General features: G+C 43.8%; 4 protein-coding genes across 4 annotated transcripts in view; 2 read left to right on the forward strand and 2 right to left on the reverse strand.

Annotated features, from left to right (window-relative positions):
* LOC309550245 (uncharacterized protein) overlaps nucleotides 1-27,204 on the reverse strand; it is a gene marked incomplete at its 3' end in the record, with an annotated part of 2,091,994 nt that overhangs the window by 636,571 nt on the left and 1,428,219 nt on the right.
* LOC309548848 (uncharacterized protein) overlaps nucleotides 1-27,204 on the forward strand; it is a gene marked incomplete at its 3' end in the record, with an annotated part of 248,873 nt that overhangs the window by 214,903 nt on the left and 6,766 nt on the right. The gene's annotated exons all lie outside the window — the stretch shown is intronic.
* Nucleotides 1-27,204, reverse strand: part of LOC309548840 (uncharacterized protein) — a gene marked incomplete at its 3' end in the record, with an annotated part of 295,113 nt that overhangs the window by 188,694 nt on the left and 79,215 nt on the right. The gene's annotated exons all lie outside the window — the stretch shown is intronic.
* LOC309548849 (uncharacterized protein) lies at nucleotides 506-25,726 on the forward strand (the record flags this gene model as incomplete). Its single annotated transcript, XM_082248784.1, has 3 exons — nucleotides 506-514; nucleotides 1,837-2,325; nucleotides 24,221-25,726. The coding sequence occupies 3 exons, from the start codon at nucleotides 506-508 to the stop codon at nucleotides 25,724-25,726; spliced, it is 2,004 nt and encodes a 667-aa protein (XP_082104910.1).

The raw sequence follows: 27,204 nt of genomic DNA on the forward strand, positions 1-27,204 counted from the left end.
TGTAAAGGAGAGAGCAGTATGGAGGCTCCACCTAGATCCCCCATCATCTGATAAACACATAGAAACAATGTATTCACTCTTAGTAGATGGGAGGCAGCGGTGTGGGACCTCTGCAACTTGTCTCATGTAAGCATTTAGGCCACCACTGATTACTGAATACCAAGATTATGAGTTCTGACCCATACACTGTATAATTTATATTGTACATTACATACTCCTGACCCCTGCACTATATACTCTAGGTTGTACATTACATACTCCTGATCCCTGCACTATATACTCTATATTGTACATTACATACTCCTGACTTCTGCTCTCTCCCCTCTATCCACTGCTATATATACACATAATATGGACTCTCTTATGTTACACCCATATCCTACCAACTGGTCATTGATGATTTGATTGGAGGACAGACTTTTACATGTTGATAATAATGGGACAACATCCTCAAACTTTGGAACCTTAAACAGAAAGTGATAATGAGGGAGGAGTCAATAACCTAATGATTGTGGTATTTAGCAACAACCAATCTTCATCTTGGTTGTTCTCCCCCCATCCTCACTCTCTGACCTCTGGTGGGGCTCAGCCCCACTGTTATTCATGACTAAATCACGGACTAAATAAGGAAGTGCAGGACTTCTTGTGTTGGGAAGATGGCAATGAATGATAGAGGGGGAGCGGACACTCGTCCTATAATCCCCTCATCACTGTCACTCCTATAAAAGACAGTTCTCGTTGTTTCCTCACTCTCTGACTAAGGTCCATGAATAAAGAAATTAACTGGTAGGAGATCAGAGGACCCATTTACTAGGCACAGGCAATGGTAGATAGTGAGTAGGTGTCCCACACATCAAGGCGTGACCAAGCGTAGGTCCAGACTGAGACTGCCATTTACTATCATACAGCAGGTCTTGACTTGATGTGTGGCTCCTGGGACACCTAGTGACCCTCTACCATTTACTAGTAACTTTTAGGGTGGAATTGTAAGATCCTCAGAGACAAAGCTGCCTGATGTGGGCGGAGTACTGGTTTAGGGGAACCAATCTGCTCTTGTCTAGTAATAATCTTTGTATTTATATTTTAGTAGATGGACGGGAGATGAGGAAAACCTCAGAGGATTGTCTCACTTTGTCTCCAGACTGTAAAGTAAAAGATGAGGACATCACACAGTATAGTCCAGGAGAAAACCCGGCTACCTCAAATGTCCATGCGGCACCACACAGTGTAGATGGACCATCGTGTTCCTCTTATCCTGAGGAACCTCAGACCGTGAGGGACAGTGCCGGACCATCGTATTACTCTTATCCTGAGGAACCTCAGACTGTGAGGGACGGTGACAGACCATCGTATTCCTCTTATCCTGAAGAACCTCAGACTGTGAGGGACAGTGCCAGACCATCGTATTCCTCTTATCCTGAGGAACCTCAGACTGTGAGGGATGGTGCCGGACCATCGTATTCCTCTTATCCTGAGGAACCTCAGACTGTGAGGGACAGTGCCTTCCTTACCTTACATAAGAGGTTCTCCTGTACTGAGTGCGGGAAGTGTTTCCGTTTTAAATGCAAGCTTAATGTGCATAAAAGATCTCACACCGGTGAGAAGCCGTATTCCTGTCCTGAGTGCGGGAAATGTTTTTCATCAAAGTACCATCTTTCCACACATCAGAGATTGCACACTGGTGAGAAGCCGTATTCCTGTCCTGAGTGTGGGAAATGTTTTGTACAGAAGTCTAGTCTTAACAATCATCAGAGATTTCACACGGGGGAGAAGCTGTATTCCTGTTCTGAGTGCGGCAAATGTTTTTTAAAGAAGTCCAATCTTTCCACACATCAGGTATTGCACACGCGGGAAAAGCCATTCTCCTGTTCTGAGTGCAGGAAATGTTTTGCACTGAAGTCCACTCTTTCCACACATCAGAGATTGCACACTGGTGAGAAGCCGTATTCCTGTCCTGAGTGTGGGAAATGTTTTGTACAGAAGTCTAGTCTTAACAATCATCAGAGATTTCACACGGGGGAGAAGCCATATTCCTGTGCTGAGTGTGGGAAATGTTTTTTAAATAAGTCCCATCTTTCCACACATCAGGTATTGCACACGGGGGAAAAGCCGTATTCCTGTTCTGAGTGTGGGAAATGTTTTTCAAGCAAGTCCAATCTTTTCACACATCAGAGATTGCACACTGGTGAGAAGCCGTATTCCTGTCCTAAGTGTGGGAAAAGTTTTTCACGCAAGTCAAATCTTTCCATGCATCAGAGATTTCACACGGGGGAGAAGTCGTATTCATGTTCTGAGTGCGGGAAATGTTTTTCACAGAAGTACAGTCTTTACAGACATCAGAGATTGCACACAGGAGAGAAGCCATATTCCTATCCTGAGTGAGGGAATTGTACCTCACTGAAGTCCTGTCTTCCTGTACATGAGGGATCCCACACAGCCCTGGAGGTGTATTAGTGCCTTGAGTGCGGGAAATGTCTTCTATATGAATGTTGGTGGACATGTGGGGACGAAGCATTTTTAGTAGATGGACGGGAGATGAGGAAAACCTCAGAGGATTGTCTCACTTTGTCTCCAGACTGTAAAGTAGAAGAAAAGGACATCACACAGTATAGTCCAGGAGAAATGTCTTCTATATGACTGCGGGAAATGTCTTCTATATGAATGTTGGTGGACATGTGGGGAAGAAGCACACCCTGATATACACCTCAGATATACTCCATGGCTGATCTTCATTATGTAAGAAAAAGTTGATAAGGAGATCAGAAATCACTAAAGACATGGATGAAGTGTTGTCCCGTGTTGGCTTTTCATTGGCTGAGTAAATTTTGGGGTGTAGAGTGGTAAGTAGAGCCGTGAAATGAAGGAATCACCTTCAGAATGTCTTGCTTGTCTGTGTGACGGTTACAGAGCTAGAAGCTGTGAGATCCCATATATCTTTATCAGTAAACTTTACACAGACAAGACAGAAATTCTGAAGTTGATGTCCTTCATTTCAAGGCTCTACTTACCAGTGGTGACCCCGAAGCGTGTCTCTCTGTCTTCAGTCCATCCTTCTCCCTTCCTCCAACAGAAGGGAAGGAGAACTCGGAGATAAACTAGGTGAGAACTTCTTTCCTTTGCTCCTGTGTAGGTTTGGGTGGCTTGGGGGAGTGCAGCAAGAGAGGTAACACCGCTTGTCTTTATATTTCTACATATCTTGTCTGGGTGGAGGTTATTGGTTGGAAAATATTTATGCTGTTTGATTTTCTGTAAATAATTTCTGTTTTCCCTTTGAAGGGAGATATTATGTGTGGTTTTATGAAGTGATTGGCTCAATAGTTACCACTTCACTTACATGTTTAGTTTTTATAAAATACATGAACAAATATGACAAGCATTCATTCATCCATGACAAATGTTGGTCTTATTTTATTTCATTCAGTGATTTCCTATGATCATTGGGTCCATCTAGTGGCCATAATGCGGTATTGAACTATTTGTCCTGATTGAGGTATTTTGGAACTAATACCTCATTATGGCCACTAGTTGGAGCTAACGATTATAGAAATCACTGCGTTTATTAGAATACGGCCAGAATTTGTCACGGCTGGACACATGCTTTTTACACTCACCCAACATATTCTTTGCATGGACCCGCTTAGTTTCCTATGTCGGGGAGGGGTCATACAAATCCCTGAGATCACACCCATGTATTTATGAGTACAGTACACATTGAAGGACATAAATACCAGAGCTGTGTTTGCGTTATTTTTGCACACATGGTAAAATGCAGATTTTGGGCCTGAAGATTGGATAAAACCCCCAAACATATATTATATGAAAGCAGAGGCCCTGGAGAATAAAATAATGGTAATTGTTAAGGTGTTCCTCGTACACAAATGTCACCTTCATATCCGGGTTTATTTTCTCCTTTCCCCCATTTTCTATGGTGTGATCTTTTCTACAATACTTTGGTATAATAATGTAACATGTTGTGTATTATATTGTACACAAAGTATTACTGACTCCGCCTCCACATTCCAGACATGTGATCATCCTCACCAATTGGATTTTTTCCTTTACCATTTTATGTTTTTTTTTGGACTCTTGTTAAAATTAAAGTTAGAATAAAAAATATATTGAACGAAAAAAAAAAAAATTGTGTGTGTTGGTGCAATGATGACAAGCTTGGGTATCCAGAAACGGCTGGTAGGTGACACTTCCATATACAGCCCAAGGAAGTGACAAGGAGCCCCTAGGAACCTTTGGAGGAACCCTGGCTGACAGAGGCCGGACTAGGCACTCATATATTATTATTATTATACAGGTTTTATAAAGTGCCAACAGTTTGTGCAGACTCTACAATGTTAGGGCAAATAGTACAATTACAATAAAATTCCGTACAGGAGGAATCGGAGGGTCCTGCTCTTTAGAGCTTACAATTTAGGAGGGAGGGTCAAGTGATACAAAAGGTAATAACTGCGGGGGATGGGCGGATGGAGAAAATAAAAGTACAGTTGTTAGGTGGGGGAAGAATAGGCTTACCTGAAGAGATGAGTTTTCAGGGAACACCTAAAGGTGGATAAAGTAATAGATAGTCAGACAGATTGGGGTAGGGAGTTCCATAGGAGAGACTCGGGAGAAGTCCTGGAGGTGGGAGGCAGTGACAAGGGAACTAGAAAGCAGAAGATATTGGGAAGATCAAAGAGGATGATTTGGTTGGCATATTGAGACCAGGTTAGTGGTGTAGCCTGAGCCGGGTTGTGGATGGCTTTTAAGTTACCGTTAGTATTGTGAATTGAATTTTTTTTGGGTAAGTGGCTGCCAATGGAGGGATTGGCAGAGAGGGGTAGCAGATGCTGAGCGGTTTGTAAGGTGAAGGAGTCTGGCAGGAGCATTCATGAGGGACTGAAGGGGGGATAGTCTATGTAAAGGTAAGCCAGTGAGGAGGGAGTTGCAGTAGTCGAGGCGAGAGATAACCAGGGAGGAGGGATGGGCAAATGGTTCAGGACGGGCATAAGTTTGGCTTGAACATCGTCCATTTGGGTGTTCTCCCAACACCAGAAATTTCTGTGTGCCTGTTTTCTTTTCTTTATTATTTTTTCATGTTTGACACAATCAATGCATTTTTTTTTTTTTTTTTTACAAAATATCGTTTTTGAAGGAGCAATGATTTTAATTAATGCTTAAAATGAAAAAAAAAAAAAAAGAATTCCTTTAAATATAGTGCCTGGGGGTCCCCTTAAACTGGATACACACTATACAATTTTCTTTAGATTTTTTTTCCTTTAGATTTACCAAAACCATATAATATGGGGTCAAACCTAAACATTTTAAATTTGTATGCAGTCAGGCAGGCCCTTACACTACATAGTTGAAGGTAAATCTAACAACAAAAGTTGTATAGTGTGTATCCAGCCTTAAGGCCCGTCCACACGATAAGAAAATCTGAAGGGAAAATTCGTCCGACGACCGATCTGCCGATTTTCGGGTTTGTTAGTATGGTGCTTTCAATAGCCAACTCCGAATTTTCGGCTGACAAAATCCTGATGTGCAGGCTATAAAATTTTTGTTGTCCGTAATACAACGTCCGATTTTCGTCTCATTAGTGCAGATTTCGACGGAAAAAAATCTTAAGAGCAAGACTAGGCATGCTCAGAGAGAAAGAACACATACAAAGCAATCCAACACATGACATCACTTCTGAAGTAGAATTCTGTCGTACGGGAAAATTCGTATGAAAATAACCTCTTCACTTTCCAAATCAGACTAGCATGCCACAAAAAATGGACGACAGATCGTTCGATAATCTGATCGTGTGTACGGGGCATAAGTCTGCCTGTAAAGTGGTGTATCTGTTCTGTGTATAGAACCTGCTGCAGCAAAACTGACATTTATAAAGAAAAAAAAATATGACATTTAAATTGATTTTCCTGGCCATTGTCGGCAATGGAAATAAAAAATAAAAATAATAACAATGTGGGGGGTCCCCCTCGGTCCATACCAGGCCCTTTGAAATCCCCACAATCATTCTCGGTGACTTCAACATCCCTGTTACTACAAATACTTCTGTTACTTCTAAATGTTTTAGTCTAACCTCCTCATTTGGCCTGAAGCAATGGATACACAATGGATAGAGGCTTCTACTCTCTCTGGTGGCAACACCCTCAGCCTTGTATTCTCCCACCTATGCACTCCATGCAACCTCTCCAACAATCCTCTCCCTCTCTCTAAACATCACTGGGGATGGGCGAGTGGTTTGGACCGAGCATAACTTCAGCCCGAAATGGCCCTTCAGGTGTTCGCCAAACACCCAAATTTTCTGTGTGCTCTGCGTTTCTTCCATTTATTTTATGATTTACATCCCGCCGAGTGCACAGTCAATAGGTTGTTAAGAAGTGAGGCCTGGAAGCCGGCCACAGCGTCCTTACCAACAAATGAGTCATCAGCTGTCAGCAGGCTTCCCCGCAGACAGCTGAATGTAAAAAAATTATTGTTGGCAAAAAAAAAAAAGGGGAAATAAACGGTGCGGGGTCCCCACCGTCTATACCAGGCCCCATCCATACCAGGCCCAAAAAAGGCTGCATGCTTGGATAAGGGTCTGGTTTAGATTTTGAGGGAAAACCCCACACCAATTTTTTTTTTTTTTAATGGCGTACCTTCCCCCCCCCCCAAAATCCACACCAGACCCTTATCCAAGCACATAGCCTGGCAGGCCAGGACAGGGGTGAGGACAAGCGAGTGCCCCCCAAACCATACCAGGCCAACATGCCCTCAACATGGGGGGTGCTTTGGGGCAGGGGGGGTCTGCAGGGGGCTTATCGGAATCTGGAAGCCCGCTCGAAAAAGGGGGCCCCCAGATCCTGGCCCTCATTTACCAAAAAAAGTGTCAAAAATAAAGACACAAGCCAGATTTTGACAGTTCCTTTATTAAAAAAATAAAATAAAAAAACAATGTCCTCTGATGCAGATCCATCATGAATCACAATGACTGATGCACCGCCATCCCAAAAAAAGAAAAAAAAAACTCTCCGCCCACGAGAAAGGCTGACTGTCGAATGCCTGCTCCGCTGGGTGACAGTTTTTAAATAGGTAATGGGCAGAGCCACCTGGTGGCCCTGCCCCTTATGATGTCACCGATCCAGCATGCAACCAGTCAGTTACAATACAAGGGGGCGGGCCACCAGATGATGTCACCAGGTGGCTCTGTTCCTTAACTTTTTAAGAACTGCCAGACTGTCATCCCTTTGAGGGTGGAGTGTTTTTTTTGGGAGGGGTCCAGATGTGCACTGGGCGTTGTGAATGATGATTAATCTACATCAGGGGACATTGTTTTTTATTTTTTTAAAAGGAATTGTGAAAAACATGCTCATAGCCTCATTAATTCTTACAATGTACCCCAAACTCATTCACATAGAGGGGCAGGATCTGGGGGCCCCCTTGTTAAAGGGGGCTTCATGATTCGGATTAGTCCCCTGCCTGCAGACCCGCACAACCACAGGCCAAGTTTGTGGGGAATAGGCTCTTGTCCCCATCAACATAGGAACAAGGTGCTTTGGGGGGGAGGGGCGAGCCCAACCTGCCCCAAATAACCCCCAATGTTGAGGGCATGTGGCCTGGTATGATTCGGGGGGGGGGGGCGCTCACTCACCCCCCCCCCCTATTCCTGGCCTGCCAGGCTGCATGCTCGGATAAGGGTGAGGTATAGATTTTGGGGGGACCTCATGCCCTTTGTGTTTTAAATTTTGGCATGGATTTCCCCTTAAAATTCATGCCAGACCCAAAGGGCCTGGTATGGATTTTGGGGGACCCCATGCCGATTTTTATCTTGCTGGCAATTTTTTGTTTTTTACATTCTGCTGTAAGCGGGGAAGCCCACTGACAGCTCATAACTCATTCGTTGTTAAGGACGCAGTGGCCGGCTTCCCGGTCTCCCTTCTTAACAACCTATTGACTGTGCGCTCGGCGGGATGTAAATAGTAAAAAAAATGAAGACACCGAGCGCACAGAAAATTCGGGTGATTGGTGAAGTTCTCCTCGGCCCAAACCGCTCGCCCATCCCTAGTGGTGTTTAGAGGGAGGGAGAGGATTGTTGGAGAGGATGCATGGAGTGCATAGGTGGGAGAATACAAGGCTGAGGGTGTTGTCACCAGAGTGAGTAGAAGCCTCTATCCATTGTGTATCCATTTCTTCAGGCCAAATGAGGAGGTTAGACTGAGAAGTTTGGAAGTAGCAGAAGTGTTCGTAGTAACAGGGATGTTGAAGTCGCTGAGAATGATTGTGGGGATTTCAGAGGAGAGAAAGTAGGGCAGCCAGGCAGAGAAGTCATCAAGGAAAGTTAATACCGGTCCAGCGGGCCGATAGATCACAGCAATTCTAGAGGAGATTGGAGAAAATAGACATATACAGTGAGCTTCAAATGATGAGAGGGAGGAGAGGGAAGAACCTGGAAGGAGCTCTGTGAGGATAGGAGGATTCCCACTCCACCTCCCTTGTGTTCCCTAGGTCTAGATTTACACCTACTTCATTCATCTTATGGTGTTTATCAATAAATGAAGTAAACTGATCCATGTGCAAATTCATATACAACATAAAGTGCTTTGTGCTCAAGATGCTGTTCCCTGCAGATCAACTGCTTCCACTTTACACCTACTTCATTATCTTATATTTTCTATAAAGTAATAACCTGTGCAAATTAATGTAATCATACAATATTTGTTGCTCAATATAGTGTTCTCTGCAAGTCTACTGCTTCCACTTTGCATCTACTTCAACGAAGTTCTGTTGCTCCAAAAAAGTCCACAAATGAATGAAAAGTTGATAAGGTGTGAAAGTTCTCCGTGCTCCAAACTGTGCCAGCTGTAGTGTAGCCACGCCTTCTTCTACCTCTTACACACGTGATGGTGAGGGCGCCCCCTTAGTAGTGCTTCCCCACTCACCAGAGCAATATGACTCCCAGCTTTTCAGCTACCAGAGTCACAAACATCCTTCACACTCTCCTCACCTCCGATGGCAAAGGAACTGGATCCTCCTCGCTCACTCCTGCAAGTCTGCTGCGCTTTCTGTCAGTCTCCCTCCTAGACTCGGCTTCCTCCTCCGACCGCTGTTCCAGCAGGAGCTCCGCCTCTTCATACACACTCAGGGAGGAGAGAAAGGGGAAGGATATACAGTACATACACACACAGCACAAGGCCGTGTTCACACTACCAGACGGTTCTCAGGGTTGCAGTTCCTCTGACCTCCACAAGGTGGTGATCTCACCTCTACCCAGACAGGAAGTCTCTATGGAATACAGACAGGAAGTGATGTCAGATTCTGACAGGACATTCCATTTGGTAGGACGGAAAGAGAAGACAATGCAGGAATTGGCGCGGCAGAGGAGGTAATAAACGTAGATTAACCCCTTTAGGGGGATCAGTTGATGAATAATATATCTTGCTATATAAAGCTGGCCATACATGGTTCCGTTTAACCATTCAGCCAGAGTGATGAGTGAAAAAAAACTGAAGAGATTTCCCCATCCATACATTGGAGGGGGATGGGGGAATCCCCCTGCTGCACTATTGTATTCTGACAATGGGGGGCGCTCCTCCACTCTCAGAATACACAGATCAGTGATGAAGCTATTGGCTGCAGCTGCTGATGGAGTGACTTTTATCCGGCAGTGACCACACATGGATGGAAATGTGAGCGATCCCTGCTGAACCAGCTGAATTTCCATGTATCTATGGTCACCTCCCCTCCCCCTCATCTCCTTCATTATGTAAGTCATGCTGAGATAATCTCCCATTGGCTGAGCAATATTCTCATTTGTCTCTGAGCTCCTTCTTGCTATTCCTCGTCCTGCCTGTTGTTTCCTTGGATTGATTTTCTGAGTAGTGACCCCGGCTTCATCTCTTGGATGCGCTCGTCTGTTGCTTGTCCTGACCTTTATCCTGATTCCTGGATCTCCTCCTCATCTCTCCTCCATATCCTCTTACACAGCTTTTCTCCACACCTGCAGTGACCCTGGGGGTGGAAACTTGGCTCCAGCATGCAGCAAAATCCATCCCCACCATTAGGAGCTCTGGAGAAAATTGTCTGCTATTTACACTCCATTCCTCCGCACGTCACCTGATCACATGACGGCTTACTTTCACAGATTCCTGACAGATTTCTGTGTGGTAAAGGTCAAAGTTCACTCTTCAGTTTAGGAGAAGTGGGAGGCACCCGGGAACAATGATTTGGTTAGCACAGGATCCTCATATAGAGGACCCCTCAAATCTCCCCCTCCAAATGTCCCTCCATCCTGAGTCTATATGTCTGATGATATCACTCTGACCTCACAGCTCCTCCCCCAATGTCCATCCATCTGGCTTTTTCTTCTCCTCTCTTAGGATGTGGGCGGATCCTTGGCATACTTATTAGCAAAGTGGGACTGTTGGTCCTGCGTTGTATGTAATGATGTCAGAATGCCTGCAACAAGCTTTTACCCTGCGTAGTGTGGGGTTCCTGTGTGGGTAAATTATACCTCAGTCTGAGGTGGGGCTTTAATCAAATGGGAACCTGAATGGTGAGGTGAGGAGGATTCTGGGAATTTCATTTGATTTTACTATTTGTGTTCAGACCTAGAGCTTTCCTCCTGTGAAGTCTGGAGATCATATGACCATCACATTGCCTCCACCTCCCTCCCTGATAGAATAGAGAAATACAAAGAAGATTCTAGAAGTCACCAGAGAGATCATGGAGGAGAGGTGAGCGGTGCTGGGAATTCTGGGACATTATCCAGTAACAGACAAGGGATGTGTCTGGATGGTGACTGTATCATTGTGTGTGTCAGGTTCCTATAAGGTGTCAGGATGTCACTGTCTATTTCTCCATGGAGGAGTGGGAGTATTTAGAAGGACACAAGGATCTCTACAAGGACGTCATGATGGAGAATCAGCCGCCCCTCACATCACCGGGTAAGAGGAGACTTTATTGTAAAGGAGAGAGCAGTACGGAGGATCCACCTAGATCCCCCATCATCTGATAAACACATAGAAACAATGTATTCAGTCAGTGTGTGTGTTTCCTACAGATGGATCCAGTAATGGGAACCCACCAGAGAGAAGTCCCCGTCCTCTGTATTCCCGGGATTCCACACAAGAAGGTCACACCATCCCTCACCATCATCAGGTAGATTATTGTCAATGGTTGGTAGTTCTGGTTTATACACAGCATGTTTGTTACAATGAATGTTTTATTATATATTCAGAGTGGAAACCTCGGGGATGATAATATTGATGTTAAAGAAGAGTATAAAGAGGAGGATGAGGAGTATGGAGTGATGGAGGAGTTTTCAGAAGGACACAAGGATATGATGGAGCCACCTAATACCAGGAACCCACCAGAGAGATGTCCCCGTCCTCTGTATTCCCGGGATTCCACACAGGAAGGTCACACCATCCCCCACCATCATCAGGTAGATGAGTGACAATGATTGGTAGTTCTGATTTATACACAGCATGTTTGCTACAATGAATGTTTTATTATATATTCAGAGTGGAATCCTCAGGGATGATAATATTGATGTTAAAGAAGAGTATAAAGAGGAGGATGAGGAGTATGGAGAGATGGAGGAGTTTTCAGAAGGACACAAGGATATGATGGAGCCACCTAATACCAGGAACCCACCAGAGAGATGTCACCGTCCTCTGTATTCCCGGGATTCCACACAGGAAGGTCACACCATCCCTCACTGTTACAAGGTTGGTGAGACAGAGATTATAAAACACAGACTCATGGAGACAATGTGTGTATTTTTATGTGATGTCACAATAATAAAGCTTATATTTTACAGATGATATTTTCTCTCATTTTCTTGGTTTAGAGTGGAGATCCAATCGATATAGAATTTGAGGTTAAAGCAGAAGAAGAAGAGACGTATGTGAGGGATGATCAGCAGTCTATGGAGGAGGATGGAATAACGGGGACATTTATAGAGGAGGACACTCCTACAGAGATCAGCACAGGTGGGTCATTAACACTAAATACATTCCTCCACCCATACTGCTCACTGATTGGTCCAGAGTAGGGCGAAGACTGGGTGATATCAGCCTGTAATCCCCTGGTCACTTTCCTGTGCTGTGTTCCCCGTCCTGTATTCCTGTATTTCTCTCGGATAATCATTATGAGTTTTGGGTCTTCTGCCCCATGCCTGAGTCTAATGTCTTGTTCCCAACAAATGAGGAGATACTGTACACCATATGAAAGGTCCATCTCCATTCCTCAATATAACGTCATATTCCAAACAATTAAATTGTCATCATTTCAGTCGCATTATTACTTAGTGATGTTTGGTTGGGTAAGGTTGTATCATTGATCCATGTCAGATCTCTTTTTTTTTTTCTCAATTCTTTTATTTATATAAAAGACAAATTCCAGGCGTAATAAACAGTAACATTCCTTATAGAACATATGCTGAGACAGTGTATTACAACATTGAAGACAATTCAGTCATAAGGTGGAGATCTACATCGGTCGTAGAATAAGAGGTGTTCTACAATTCCTCTAATGGGAGGAGTTATGCAGGACTAGAAAGTACCCGGAGTTATCTGTTCCAGTTTCGCATAACGTATAGAAGAAGATGGAAGGAGTAAAGTGAATAAGTAGTGGAAAGAGAGAGGGAAGTAAAAGAAACCTAGAGAGAGGCAGAAGAGGATAAGTAGGTGGGATGAGGGGGGAAGGGAGGGAGGGGGTAAGGAGGTGTGGAAGTGGGGGGGAGGGGGGTTAAGGAGGGTTAGCATTGGTAAAGCTATGGCCCTACATCAGCAATACTTTCCACCAATATTTTAGAGCTCCCCCAAACTAAACATGAGGTCTCTTTAGTATTGCCTCCCTTAATTAAAGAGCAGCCTTCATCAGAGAGGACAAATATATTCCATTGACCCCAGGTTTTGGTATATCGTTCATGTTGGGGACGTGTCGAGAGAACAAGGTTTTCCATTCTATTTATTTCTTCGACCTTTTTGAGCCACGTGCCAACAGTCAGTGTCTGTGGGTTTTTCCATTTAAGAGGGATGCACATTTTAGCAGCATTTAGAAGGTGACGAATGACAGAATTTTTATAGGTCTGGGCCGGGATGTTAAAGGCATGGTGAAGGAAGAGAGCAGGGTCATTGGGGAGCGGTCGGTTTATAAACCTCTGAGACATTTCACGTACTGTCTTCCAGAACTCAGCTAGTTTAGGACACAACCAAAAATCATGTAGGAGTGTCCCCCGGCCCTTCCTGGCATCTCCAGCACTGATCAGTGAGTGTAGCGAATAACCTGCTCAACCTTGACGGCGTGCGGTGCCACCTTGTTAGGAGTTTGAAGTTGGTTTGTTGTATTTACATGCAGATGGATGATGTAAATGTAAATGGAATGATGTGATTTTGTTGGTCTGGGTTAAAGTTACAGTCTAAATCCCGTTGCCTCTTAGCTAAGAATGGGGGTTGGTAAGTCCCCTGGGGTGTGATCAGTAATACATAGGTCGTGGATAATACCTGTGTCAGTATTCTGTCTTGAGAGAAATGTTCTTTGAAGGGTGTAAGTTGTGTGTTGCGTTCACTGGGAGGTGGCAATGAGTTTAAGAAATTATGGAGTTGTGATGCCCTCCAGAAATCTAGACAGTAGGGTCCTGATGAGTGCAGGCCAACTAGATGATGTTGAAAAATGGGAGGCTTGGAAATAGCCTGACTCCATCAAGGTCCTGAATGTTTTATCTTGGTAGCCCGGGGTAAACTGGGGATTCCCCAGTATGGGTGTCAGTGGCGAGTGCGTCGGGGAAAGTGAAAGTTGTGTGAATAATTTAGAGCAGGTTCTTATCGTGTGACCTATGAGGGGATGGCGTCTTATGGAGTCTGGTAGTGAATGGTGGCACGATGGAGCTCTATGGAGGGGTATGTCGCATTGGGCCTGTTCTAGTCTGGGCCAAAGCTTTGCTTCACCATGACGACACCAGTCTGAGTCTCCCCAATTGTGTAGCCTGATAGTACTTGCATAAGTCCGGAACTGCCAGTCCACCTAGTCGTTTAGGAAGCAAGAGCAGTCTCCTACATAGCCTAGGTCGCTTATGTGCCCAGATAAAATCCACTAGTAGGGTGTCATCTTGTTTAAAGTAATGTGAAGGGATGAATATCGGAAGTGCTTGAAAGAGGTATAGGAACTTAGGGAGTATGCACATTTTAATAATGTTGCATCTTCCAAACCATGAATGGAGACCAGATTTCGATTTATCTTATAGAATGCGGACTTTGTTTAGGAGGGGAGAAAGTTGAGCGTGAAGATGGGTGAAAGTTTGGGTGGTATGAGAGTGCCCAGGTATTTCAGCGCTGAGTTCGTCCATTTTAGCCTAAAATTAAATCGCAGTTGGTGGAGGAGGGGGTTTGATAAGCCTACTCCCATAGCTTCAGATTTAGTAAAGTTTATAGTTAGATTGGACAGAGTGCCATATGCCTCAAACTCGTGAAGAAGATTCGGTAGAGAGATTATGGGATTTATGAGGGAAAATAACATGTCGTCTGGATACGCTGATATTTTCTGCTAGGTCACCCCAGCAGTCATGCCTGAGATATCCCGGTGGAGGCGTATTCTACATAAAAAGGTTTCTAGTGATAATGCGAAGAGTAAGGGTGACAGGGGGCACCCCTGTCTTGTCCCACTCGTAATTGTGAAGTAGTCCGATAAGATACCGTTCACCTTGACCTGGGCGACAGGGGCAGAGTAGATCTGGGAGATCCAGTTTAGCATGGTGTTGCCCTAAGTAGTAGGGGGAGGGGGGGGGGTATGAAGAGAATGGAGATAAAGAGGGGAGGCAAAGATGGTATGAGAGAGGAAGAAAGGAAAGTCAGGCAAGCAAAGAATATGAGAGAGTGAAAGAGAAGGGGGCAATCCCACAGAGAGAGGCCTAAATTTACTCAGAGATGGTTAAAAAAATGCTAAGACGTACACCAGCAAGGAGCCGGATGAATGAGTGTGCGCCTATGTGGGGTTGTGGTTGGAAAGAGCCAAGGGACGGGCCCCTGATTCCCCCCGGCCCGGCAGCCTTCTTGAATAAGAAAATGAAAGAAATGAAGAATGGTATATAAGGTGTAGCACTGCCCCCTAGAGGATTGCTGAATTTTCACTCTTCAAGGATTCCCTTGGGTTACCCATAGCAACTGCTTGCAGAACGTGCAGAAATCTTAACACTTTATGTTCTTGGCTCAGTCAATGATCAGTCTAGGGGAAGATGTTTTTGTGGTTTTATCTTATATTGGGATAGGAGAAGGGATGAGTGGGATTCTCCAACTGTTGAACTATTCACAATTCATAGGACTTCTAGTATGAGAATGCTGCAAGGCCGCTACTTAATCCTACCACTTGAATGAAGCTGAGGTAAGTGTTCCTAGTGATGTTTCTCTTCAAGGTAATCCCCAGTACCCCCTTTCTCTGTACTAGCTGACACCGGTCCACTGACTATAAACTCCAGATGGTTCCCTTCCTGTTCAGACCCCTGGGCAAGATCCTCTGTACTCACGATACAGTTTTTCCAGATTCTCGTAGTGCCCCAACTCCTCCAGTCAGCTCTCCTAGACCTCTGGGTTCAGCTCCTCTCCACTGGTTCACCAGGCTGACTGCCTGTGACCATCACCCACTGCTGCAGAAGAGGAGGCAGCCGCCACCCTCCTTCTGGGACTTTGCTTCCCGCCAAAAGACCTCTACCTCATGTGCCCCTGGCTTTTTATACCCTGCCCCACAATTCACTGAGACAACCCATCTGTGCCAATCCTTGGGACTGTATCAAAAGCCTGTGTGTCATTGGCCAGGTTTCCTCCAGCATCCAGTGTGCCTCCCCATTGGATCAGCTGGGGACACTCCCTTAGACCAGATGAATCACACACTGGGCACACTGAGCAGACCTAACTCACAGATCCTGCTCCCTGATAAGCAGAGTGCAATATAGAATTTACCTGCTGCTCCTCTGATAGGCAGACAGAGCCAAAACTATACTCAATCTCTAACACCTGACTAGGAGGGTGCTACATCCACCCCCCACCAAACAAGCCATGTCCTCACTGGCTCTGGGGTAGCCGCCCCCTACAAAAATTTTCTACAAAAATAAATGGAGTATCCCACAAACCTGGAAAAGGGGGGGGGAAGGGAAATAACAAATGTACATATAATAAATTATGTAGAAGAATATAGATATTCTGCACAAATATTCACAAAACAACTTAATGCACCCCCCACCAAACAAAACTCTGCTTGAGTGGGTAACATGTCAACCTGACTAACTAGCTAACTATAACATTCACTTTTCAAAAATGGAGGGCCTTGCCAGACCCGGACATCCCGTGCAAGCCTGCAAAGGAAGAATTAAAGGTTAGCACTTCCAACATTTGCATATTAACAACATTCTACCTAATATAGTGAGAATGCCCTCTCCTCAGAGGTGACCTTCTCACCCAAGATCCCTAGCTACACATCCTGGCAGATATCACTTCCAGTAGGCTTGACTAGAAGCAAAAGAGGATGTGTTGGGCGCTTGTGCCGACTGGATGGGGCCCGCACTGGGATGAAAGTGAAAAGGAGGAGACTTCCAGATGGTGCAAGATTCCAGTGTTGTCACGGAAGGCAGCGCTGTAGGCAGGCAGAAGCCAAAAATCCCACTGGCACATACAAAAATGGAAGACAGGCGCCACTCAGTAAAACAATCACGGTTTATTGCACAGCATACATGTCACACTTACATTAAGCAAGGGCACAGGCTTCTCCATAAGGCTCATAGATCCCTTCTATAACGTTGTACTTCCGCATCCGGCCGAACCAGCAGCCGGGAGATGATGTAACTTCAGGGAAGTCCAATGGGGGAACCGGATCGAGCCAAGGACGGCGGTAAGCCGCTCGTCCACTATCAATGACGTAACGCGTTTCGGAGCATGCGCACTACGCTCCTTCTTCAGACGATGCGGAACAGGATGCGGTCATATATAGGCTAGCTGTGCTAGTCACAATGGGGGGGGGGGGGGGCGGAGCATTCTACACTCACTAAAAATTCAGATGCCAGTGCTAAACATTAAAAACTATTCATAGTGCATAGTAAACATTAAGAATGAAAACAATCATTATGAAAGATACATGGAAGATGGGGAACGGGAATTAATTTCATTATTAAAATCACACAAGTATAATGTGTGTTTATGATAAAATCGCACATATAAAAAGCACATATAAAAAGTACACAAATATGAATGGATAACCAATCAGAAAGAAAAAGAGTAATAACTAATAAAGAGTGAAGAGTGAAATTAAAAAAAATATATATATATATATATGTATATATGTATATATAAATAAATAAAAAACAAAAAACACAGTCCCCAAAGGATTTGGGAAACAAATAAATAAATAAATAAAATAAAGATAACATTAAATAAAAAGTAAAATATAAAATAAATAAATGAAATCTAAAGGAAAAAAGTTAAAAATAGAACATTATCAATGGAATTAATGTATCAGTGAAATTGATGAAAGCCGCTTGAACCTCTCAGCCGCAGAGAAACTCCTTGGAATCTATTCAATCACCCATACACAAAGGCCATCCGTGGATTTGGCATGATGATGTGAAAAGTGTCTAGGGACACTATGTATGTCTTTGCCCTCCTGTATATACCGCCTGTGTTGGCCAAAACGGGCTCGCAGAGCACGTATAGTTCTGCCTACATAATGTAGGACACTACATTATAGACATAGACACAATAGACCACGAAGTCAGAGGAACAGGTATGGAACTCCTTGATTCCATACGTGGTCCCTTTTAACCATGAAATCCTTTTTTCCATGTGTGAAATATTGACATGTCAGGCATAATGGCTTGCGGCATTGGTACATTCCAACCATATTGAAAAAGGAAAGAGATGGCGACTGGTATTTTTTCGTTTTTAATTTACTGGGGGCAAGTTTAGCTTTGATGTTCGATGCTTTGCGATATGAGAATTTGGGTTTATTAGGTACCTGTGTTTTGAGGTGTGGATCCTGAAGTAATAAGGGCCAATGCTTTCCCATCACTTGTTCCATCTGACGATGGAGGTTGTGGAATTGTGTTGTGAATCTCATTTGTGAGTTGTTGTCATTATCCCTAAACTTCCTACCCATAGTTTGTTCTGGCACAATGTACTGAGAATATGACTGTTCGACAAGGTCTGGGGGATAACCTTTATCTGCAAATTTTCTCTTTAAGGCTTTTCCTTGTTCTTCATAATCGGAAAGTTTTTTACAATTATGTCTTAGTCTACAGAATTGACTTTTTGGTATGTTGTTTAACCAACGTGGATGGTGGCAACTTTTATAATGTAGCAAAGAATTTCCAGCTGTGGGTTTGGTATAACTCTTTGCTAACAAGAGCTGGTTCTCATGGTATAAGTCCAGATCCAGGAAGGCTAGATGATCCTTATCCACTACAGAAGTAAAGCAAAGGCCCATATCATTGTTGTTACAATGGGTTATGAACTCATCGACCACAGAGGCATCCCCATCCCAAATGATAAGGATGTCGTCGATGTAACGGCCAAAGAAAACTATATGCGGAGTAAAGGGATTATTATTCCAAATATAACGGGTTTCCCAATGCCCCATCATAAGATTTGCGTACGATGGGGCAAAATTGGCCCCCATAGCTGTACCGTTGGTTTGTAGATAATATTCCTCATTAAACATAAAATAATTATGGGTTAGACAAAAATATGTAGCCTCCGTAATAAAGTCTGCCTGTCGGGGGTTGATAAAAGGATCTTTACCCAGGTAAAATTCTATTGCTCTCATACCAACTTCATGTGGTATGGATGTGTATAAGGATTGTACATCCAAGGATACCCAGAGGTATGAGGGATCCCACGAATAGGGGGTAAGTGATTCTAATAGATGGATGCCATCTCTAATATACGAAGGTAGGCTCTGTACTATAGGTTGCAAAAATACGTCCACATATTGCGAGAAGCCACTTGTAACACTTTCCATGGCAGCCACAATGGGTCTACCAGGAGGATTAGAGATGCACTTATGCACTTTAGGGAGGTGGTAAAAATAAGGTATTTGAAAATACTCTAATAATGAATGACATATCAGACTTAGAGATAATGTTATTTTTGTGTGCCATGTGGGCAATGGCTGTGGCTTCCCTAGTGAACTCTGGTAGTGGATCATTCTTAGGTTTCACATAAGTTTTCTCGTCAGCCAATAACCTCTTGGCCTCTAATGTAATCTAATTTGTCCTGGACTACAATACTCCCTCCTTTATCTGCAGACTTGATGATAATATGGGGGTTGGACATGAGATTTTTTAGGGCTTTATTTTCAGCTGAAGTGAGATTGTAACTATGTTTGCTAGTTTTATGTGCATTGTTACACATTTCCAAAAAATCTGAATAGACAATTCGATAGAATGTTTCCATGCACGGGCCTTTAGAATGAGTAGGGTAAAACACTGATTTAGGTTTGAGATGTGTGTGTTTGATGGGAGGAGAACTCATGAGATGTTGAGTAAAGGTGACTACTTCGTCTCCAGACATGTCTTCAAGATCCCATGATGTCGAAACCCTCTATATAGAGTTCTTCTAACATGGCAAGTGCAACGTCTTTGTCACTATTGACAGGTTTTTGACAATTGTCCTGACTTTCCATAGTTTCTAGGTTGTCATCATTTTTATTCTTATTTTTAGATGACTGAATGGAAAAGTGCCTTTTTAAAGTGAGATTCCTTATAAACTTATTAAGGTCCTTGAATAACTGAAACGGATTGGGTTTAGTAGATGGGGCGAAAGTGAGGCCACGGCTAAGTATGGAGACATCCTCCTCTGTAAGTACAGATCTACACAGGAAATTCCCCTGAGTTTGGGATTTTTTAGGCACACAAACGTGGGCGATTCAAAGATGTATGCAAAAATTATATCATTTATTTTAAAGTGAAAAACATATAAATGTAAACGGTAAGAAGATTACAGGCAGTATACAACCAGCAAGAATACAAACATAACCATGTGGATGACAGGAACCTGTGCCCAATATATTTCAGAAAATCACTTTCCTTCTTCAGGGGCGGTTCATATTTGGAAGTGTTATGGTTATTCCTGCAGTATAATGTAAAGCCTGTAGGGTAGTTAAAAACAAGCTCTTTCACCGCAATTGTGGATCCACATCATGATTTTATATGTCCCAATAGGTCAGATATGACCAGTATACTGGGTTTTGCCGTGGTGTGAAGTATATATAGGCCCCCCTATGTCTCCAAGCCAGTGTGAACACCTGAAGTCCCAGGAGAAAATGAACGCTAAAGAACTGGCAGTATGGGCCAACTGTACGGCAGCAAACGGGAAGGACGCCACATATGGGGATCGACCAGCAAAGTCCAAAAGAGTATACTCCTTTTAACTTGAGGTGGTACATGATCCTGGCCCGATGGCCCAAAGGATCTCCTTTTTAGCACAATTACAGTATCACTAGAGTCCTCCTTTAGCAAGGGTCTCTTCTTCTTTAAAGTTGGAGGGTTGGCCCTCTTTAGTGGAACCACTCAGCAGTGGTAATTGTAGATTTCCCAATCCCTTTTGCTAGGATAGAAGGGAAAGGGGTATTGGAAATAGGGCTTGGGCCCTAGCAACAAAGATGAAACTTGAAACATCACTGTACACTTTACATTCGGGCTCTCCAGCCATTCTTCTTCTGTAAGCAAGTAAGCAAACTCAGGCTAGCCAGCCTCACTAAACTCAGCATCCTGTGTCCTTTAGCAACAGTAGTCAGGATTAGGGATAATCGAACATTTCCGGTCGACCATAGGTTCGACCCGAACATTGGCTGTTCGAAATTCGGCCAAATTCCGAACTTTTTGCGGTAAAAGTTCGGAATTTGGCCACCAGAACCGCCCAAAATGCAATGGGACAGGAACTGGGCTTTAAAAGCCTGTGATTGGCCCAGAAACATCAGTAAAAGCCAATTGGAGTGACTAGGGGGTCCAGAGGCCAATCATGAATGAATACGCCCCCCAGTATATAACATAGCCCGCCAAACCACTAGCACTGTAATACAGAGGCTGTGGAATAGAGTGGAAGCATTTCTGTTACTCCTGCTGCTTGTAAAGCTCCAGTGTCATTTTGCAATTATTAGTGTGAGGAAAGGGATATGCAGTGTAGTTAGGGTACTATATACCACTATAGTTAGATTCAAAAATCTAGTTTTTGTAGGGATAGTAAAAGTGTCAGGGCGACCGTAGTGTAGTTTAGGGTGACCTGACTCTGCCATGTCAGGCTGACCGTAGTGTAGTTTAATGTGATCTGACTCTGCCATGTAAGAGTGACCGAACTCTGCCATGTCAGGGTGACCATAGTGTAGTTTAATGTGATCTGACTCTGCCATGTCAGGGTGACCGAACTCTGCCATGTGTGTGTGTGTGTATATATATATATATATATATATATATATATATATATATATATATATATGTATATGCATATACTGTACACACACACACACACAAACACACACACATACATACACACATATATATATATATATATATATATACCCCTATACAGAAGTAAGAAAAAAACGCCTGAAACAAAAACGCCCAGGTGTAAAAGGAGGGTAACACCATCCCTGCGCTACTTAAATTCTAAGAAAAATTATCTGTTTGTTTCTTGTTCTGGACATGCTACAGAGCTGAAACTTCACAGGTACACTTTTTAGACACCCCCCCCCCCCCGACACTAATCCAAAGAAATCTAATTTTTTTTTCAATAATTTTTTTAATAATTGGCTCTCTATCAAAAACTACAATTTTGAAGAACTTTTTTTTTGCCTGATTCATAGTCCCTGGGGCATGACCGAGAACCCTAGGCACTTTTTAGGGGCATTTATTGGGTTTCAGGGCTTCAAAATTGTGTTTTTTGATTCCAGAAGTTCGGGTCCCATTGATTTCAATGGGGTTCTGGAATCCGAACCGAACTTTCGGAAAACTCGGGTGTTCTGGTCGAACCAAACTTTTCAAAAGTTCGATCATCCCTAGTCAGGATGAGGCAACTTTCCCCTCTGAGTCTCTTACACGGATCGACTAAGCCTGGCCAAATCCATCTGGGCGGTGGACCTCCACTCCGTCTATATAGATGGCCTGCCCAAAGTTCCAATTAGCCTTCACAGATTGGAAGGTTTTCCATAACTCTTGCTTTGATTGGTTGCGGTGGGGTTTCAGGATATAAAGTAAGTCCCACACAGCCTCATCACACCAAGCCTCTTACCAGGCTGACTGCCTGTGACCATCACCCACTGCTGCAGAAGAGGAGGCAGCCACCACCCTCCTTCTGGGACTTTTCTTCCCGCCAAAAGACCTCTACCTCATGTCCCCTGGCTTTTTATACCCTGCCCCATAATGCACCGAGACAACCAGTCTATGCCAATCCCTGGGACAGTACCAAAAGCCTGTGTGTCATTGGCCAGGTTTCCTTGAGCATCCAATGTGCCTCCCCATTGGATCAGCTGGGGACACTCCCTTAGACCAGATGAATCACACACTGGGCACACTGAGCAGCCCTAACTTACAGATCCTGCTCCCTGATAAGCAGAGTGCAATATAGAATTTACCTGCTGCTCCTCTGATAGGCAGACAGAGCCAAAACTATACTCCCTTTCTAGCACTTGACTAGGAGGGTGCTACATCTTTAAAAGACGTGGATGTCCGGGTGAATTTGAAAAGTTGTGGGACATGTGGTTGGATACCCCTGGCCTTGGTCTACGAGAATTAACACTTCAAAGATTAGTCCTAGGACCACATTGAGGGCACCTTTGACGCTGACAGTGTGATTGCTGGGTTTGGTGGAGAAGATGGCACTTAATTTTATTATCGGTTACTCTGTTCTATGCGGGCAAGGCTATTCTTCTGCATTGGGGGAAGACCGAAGTGCCATCGGTGGAGTATTGGAAGTCACCAGTGAACACGATGCATTTTACAAAGCCACATACCTGAATAGAGGATGCGTTATATGGCAGGGTTGGACTGAGAGGCCATCTACTCTTCTCGGAGGTGATTGTGGTCCGCCACCGGTGAAGGTGATGGTCACCTTAGAGGGGTGAGTTGAGGTCCCCTGATACTTAGGGAGGTAACAAATGAAGTCTATGCCTAGCAGACGACAAGCAGTGGTGAGAGGGCGGGGGAGGTTGGGGTATGGACCTGGGTGAGAGTCTGTGTGGGGGATACACTGCCGCGTTGAGGTTCTCCTGGGAGGTTCTCCTTTTCCATTTTCCTATAAGTATTGTAGTACATGAGCATTGCACTGAGGTTGGGGGGGGGGGGGTGGGGAGTTGTTTTAGTTGCCTTGTTTGTTTCTTGTCTGATTTTTTGTGTTATTTTTACTTCTATGTTTAAAAATCAATAAAAATAATTAAAAAAAAAGCTGAGTCCTAGGAATGAATAACCAGGAGGGAACAGGATAAGGCGCAGGCCAAGGAGATGTTGGGGGAGTGGGTGGAGTCAGTGAGATGTTGGGGGAGTGGGTGGAGTCAGTGAGATGTTGGGGGAGTGGGTGGAGTCAGTGAGATGTTGGGGGAGTGGGTGGAGTCAGTGGAGGTGGTGAATGGAAACATGCAGGAGTGACTATATATGAAGGTTACGATCGCTGTGTCTATGACTGTACAAAGCGGAAATATTGTGTACCGAATGGAATGGACTTTTCTTTCTTTATAATAAAACTTTTTCTGATTTAAAAGAAAAAAACAGTCAGAAAAGATGAGTAGGGAAAATGTCAGTGGCCTCCACCTGTAAAACCATTCCTGTTTTGGAGGTCGTCTCATTGTTGCCCATCTAGTGCACCTGTTGGTAACAACCCCCTCTGCTACTTCACTGACCAGATGAATATCCCAGCAGGAGTTTCCCTGACTTGATGCTATACTCTGATTATAAAGTGTTGAGCAGTGTATATGAGTGTGGAAAACTCTTGGTAATTTTTCTTGTCTTCTGACAGACGGACTCTGTGGTGGGAATAGAAGGACATCGGAGGAAGATGTGACTACAGAAGATAATGACATGGCATCTTCTCCAGAAGTAAATCCCGTTCCTCATAATATACATGACAGACCTCACCATTGGAGGAGATCATTGGAATCTCCTGATACTTCACATAGTCCTCTAATATCTGACAGTGCCGACGGGTGCGGGAAACCATCTCATCTCAGGGAATCTTCTTTATACCATACAGGAGAGAATTCATTCTCATGTTCAGAGTGCGGGAAATGTTTTAAACACAAAAAAAACCTTCTCAGCCATCACAAAATACACACAGGGGAGCGTCCCTATTCATGTTCAGAGTGTGGGAAATGTTTTAGTCAAAAGGGAAACATTCATAAGCACCAGAGAATACACACAGGGGAGCGTCCCTATTCATGTTCAGAGTGCGGGAAATGTTTTAAACACAAAAAAAGCCTTATTAGCCATCAGAGAATACACACAGGTGAGTGTCCCTATTCATGTTCAGAGTGCGGGAAATGTTTCAGTCAAAAAGGACACCTTCTTAGCCATCAGAGGATACACACAGGTGAGCATCCCTATTCATGTTCAGAGTGCGGGAAATGTTTTAATAATAAAGGAAACCTTCTTAGCCATCAGAGGATACACACAGGTGAGCGTCCCTATTCATGTTCAGAGTGCGGGAAATGTTTTAATAATAAAGGAAGCCTTCTTAGCCATCAGAGAATACACACAGGTGAGCGTCCCTATTCATGTTCAGAGTGCGGGAAATGTTTTAATCGTAAAAGAAACCTTCTTAGCCATCAGAGAATACACACAGGTGAGCTTCCCTATTCATGTTCAGAGTGCGGGAAAAGTTTTAATTGTAAAGGAAACCTTCTTCGCCATCAGAGAATACACACAGGTGAGCTTCCCTATTCATGTTCAGGGTGCGGGAAAAGTTTTAATCATAAAGTAAGCCTTCTTAGCCATCAGAGAATACACACAGGGGAGCGTCCCTATTCATGTTCAGAGTGCGGGAAATGTTTCAATCAAAAAGGAACCCTTCTTAGCCATCAGAGAATACACACAGATGAGCGTCCCTATTCATGTTCAGAGTGCGGGAAATGTTTTAAAAATAAAAGAAACCTTCTTAGCCATCAGAGAATACATACAGGTCAGTGTCCCTATTCATGTTCAGAGTGCGGGAAATGTTTCAATCAAAAAGGACAACTTCTTAGCCATCAGAGAATACACACAGGTGAGTGTCCCTATTCGTGTTCAGAGTGCGGGAAATGTTTTAAAAATAAAAGAAACCTTCTTAGCCATCAGAGAATACACACAGGGGAGCGTCCGTATTCATGTTCAGAGTGCGGGAAATGTTTTAGGGAAAAAGGAATCCTTCTTGGGCATCAGAGAATACACACAGGGGAGCGTCCCTATTCATGTTCAGAGTGCGGGAAATGTTTCAATCAAAAAGGAACCCTTCTTAGCCATCAGAGAATACACACAGATGAGCGTCCCTATTCATGTTCAGAGTGTGGGAAATGTTTTAAAAATAAAAGAAACCTTCTTAGCCATCAGAGAATACACACATGGGAGCGTCCGTATTCATGTTCAGAGTGCGGGAAATGTTTTAAGGATAAAGGAAGCCTTCTTGGGCATCAGAGAATACACACAGGGGAGCGTCCCTATTCATGTTCAGAGTGCGGGAAATGTTTTGCGTTCAAATGTTTACTTGTTAGACACTGGAAAGTTCATACAGGCGAGGGTCTCTAATCTTGTGCAGAGTGTGGGAAATGTTTAAGTAAGAAAAAACACCTACTTACACACAGGTGAGCGCCCTTTTTAATGTTACGAGTGCGGGAAATGTTTTCCAAACAAAGGTTTATTTCTTAGAAACCAGAAAGTTCATATGGGCGAGCGTCCTATTTCATGTTCAGAGTGCGGGAAATGTTTAAAAATAAAGGAAATATAATGAAACATCAGAGTGCACCCCCTGCTGGTACTACGGGAAATGGACGCTGGATTGTAACGGGTGGAACTGTTTAGTCCATAAACAAATGTGAAACCACCACAGTCCACTCGGGGTTGGTTTACACCCGCATCGCCCTCTGACCCGCTGTGGGGTTGGCAGGCAGCTGGGAGCCCTTATGCTAACCCTGTAAAAGCCCACGCCAGTACGCCGCAACCGTATGCATCGGGGCTGTTGCGGCACAACCCCATTCAGTTGAATAGCATTGCCCAATGTGACCGGGGGGTGTGAGGTTTGCAGCAGCCGCAAATTGCAGTGCCATGTGTACTGCCCCATCCGGCTGCCATTTAAGCTTAAGGGGGGTGGTAAAATAATGACTCAACTGTCTACCTTTTCTGATCCCTCCCCACATGAGACAACAAGCAGGAAACCATGACAATACATGGGGCAACAACTGAGCAATTAAGACAAAACATGGGGCAACAGGTGGGCAATCCGCACAATACATGGGATAATAAGTGGGCAATCCTGACAATATATGGGGCATAAAACCAATGAAAATGGTGGCACTCCAACAGGTTATAGCGATGATATTTATTGCAGACAGTCAATACGGGATACAGAAAGGTGGACGCGTTTCACACGTAATATCGTGCTTCTTCACCACGGTGTGCGCACCTGTTGGTAATACATGGGGGCAACAAGTGGGCATTCATGACAATACATGGGGCAGCAGACAAACAATTCTGACAATACATTCTTTCTGTGTTCTACTTATAAATATGTATATAGATCTAACCTACTGGATGGAAAAAGATCACTGTAACATGCATTAACCCACAGCAGCCAATCAGGATTTATCTTTCACTGGTGATCCTTCTTAGAAGGGGGGTGAGTTGAGACCTTGCATTGATTATAGGGTCCTCAATCGCATCACGGTCAAGAATGCATACCTGATGATTGGTTGCTTAATTTTTTTGCTCCTTTAGATTTATTGAAGTAGCCGGCTTTTTATTGGTCCAACCAATGTATGATTATTAATACATTTGACACATTTGTTAATTCTATTATAAAAGATTTAAGCTTTATTTTATTCATATCATTACTGTGTGGTAATCGCTTATTCTGATATTGTCCAATAAAAACTCTTCGTACAATATTCTGTGCCGAGTCTTCTTTTTTACCAATGATTAGATGATCGGTGATTGGAATGTGATCAGTTCATAGAGAGTCATCCATTGGGGTTTTATTAGTGAGATGGAGAGTGGAGAAGGCACCACAT

The sequence above is a fragment of the Pelophylax lessonae genome (genome assembly GCF_965119305.1).
Source record: "Pelophylax lessonae genome assembly, chromosome: 3".
NCBI lineage: Eukaryota > Metazoa > Chordata > Amphibia > Anura > Ranidae > Pelophylax > Pelophylax lessonae.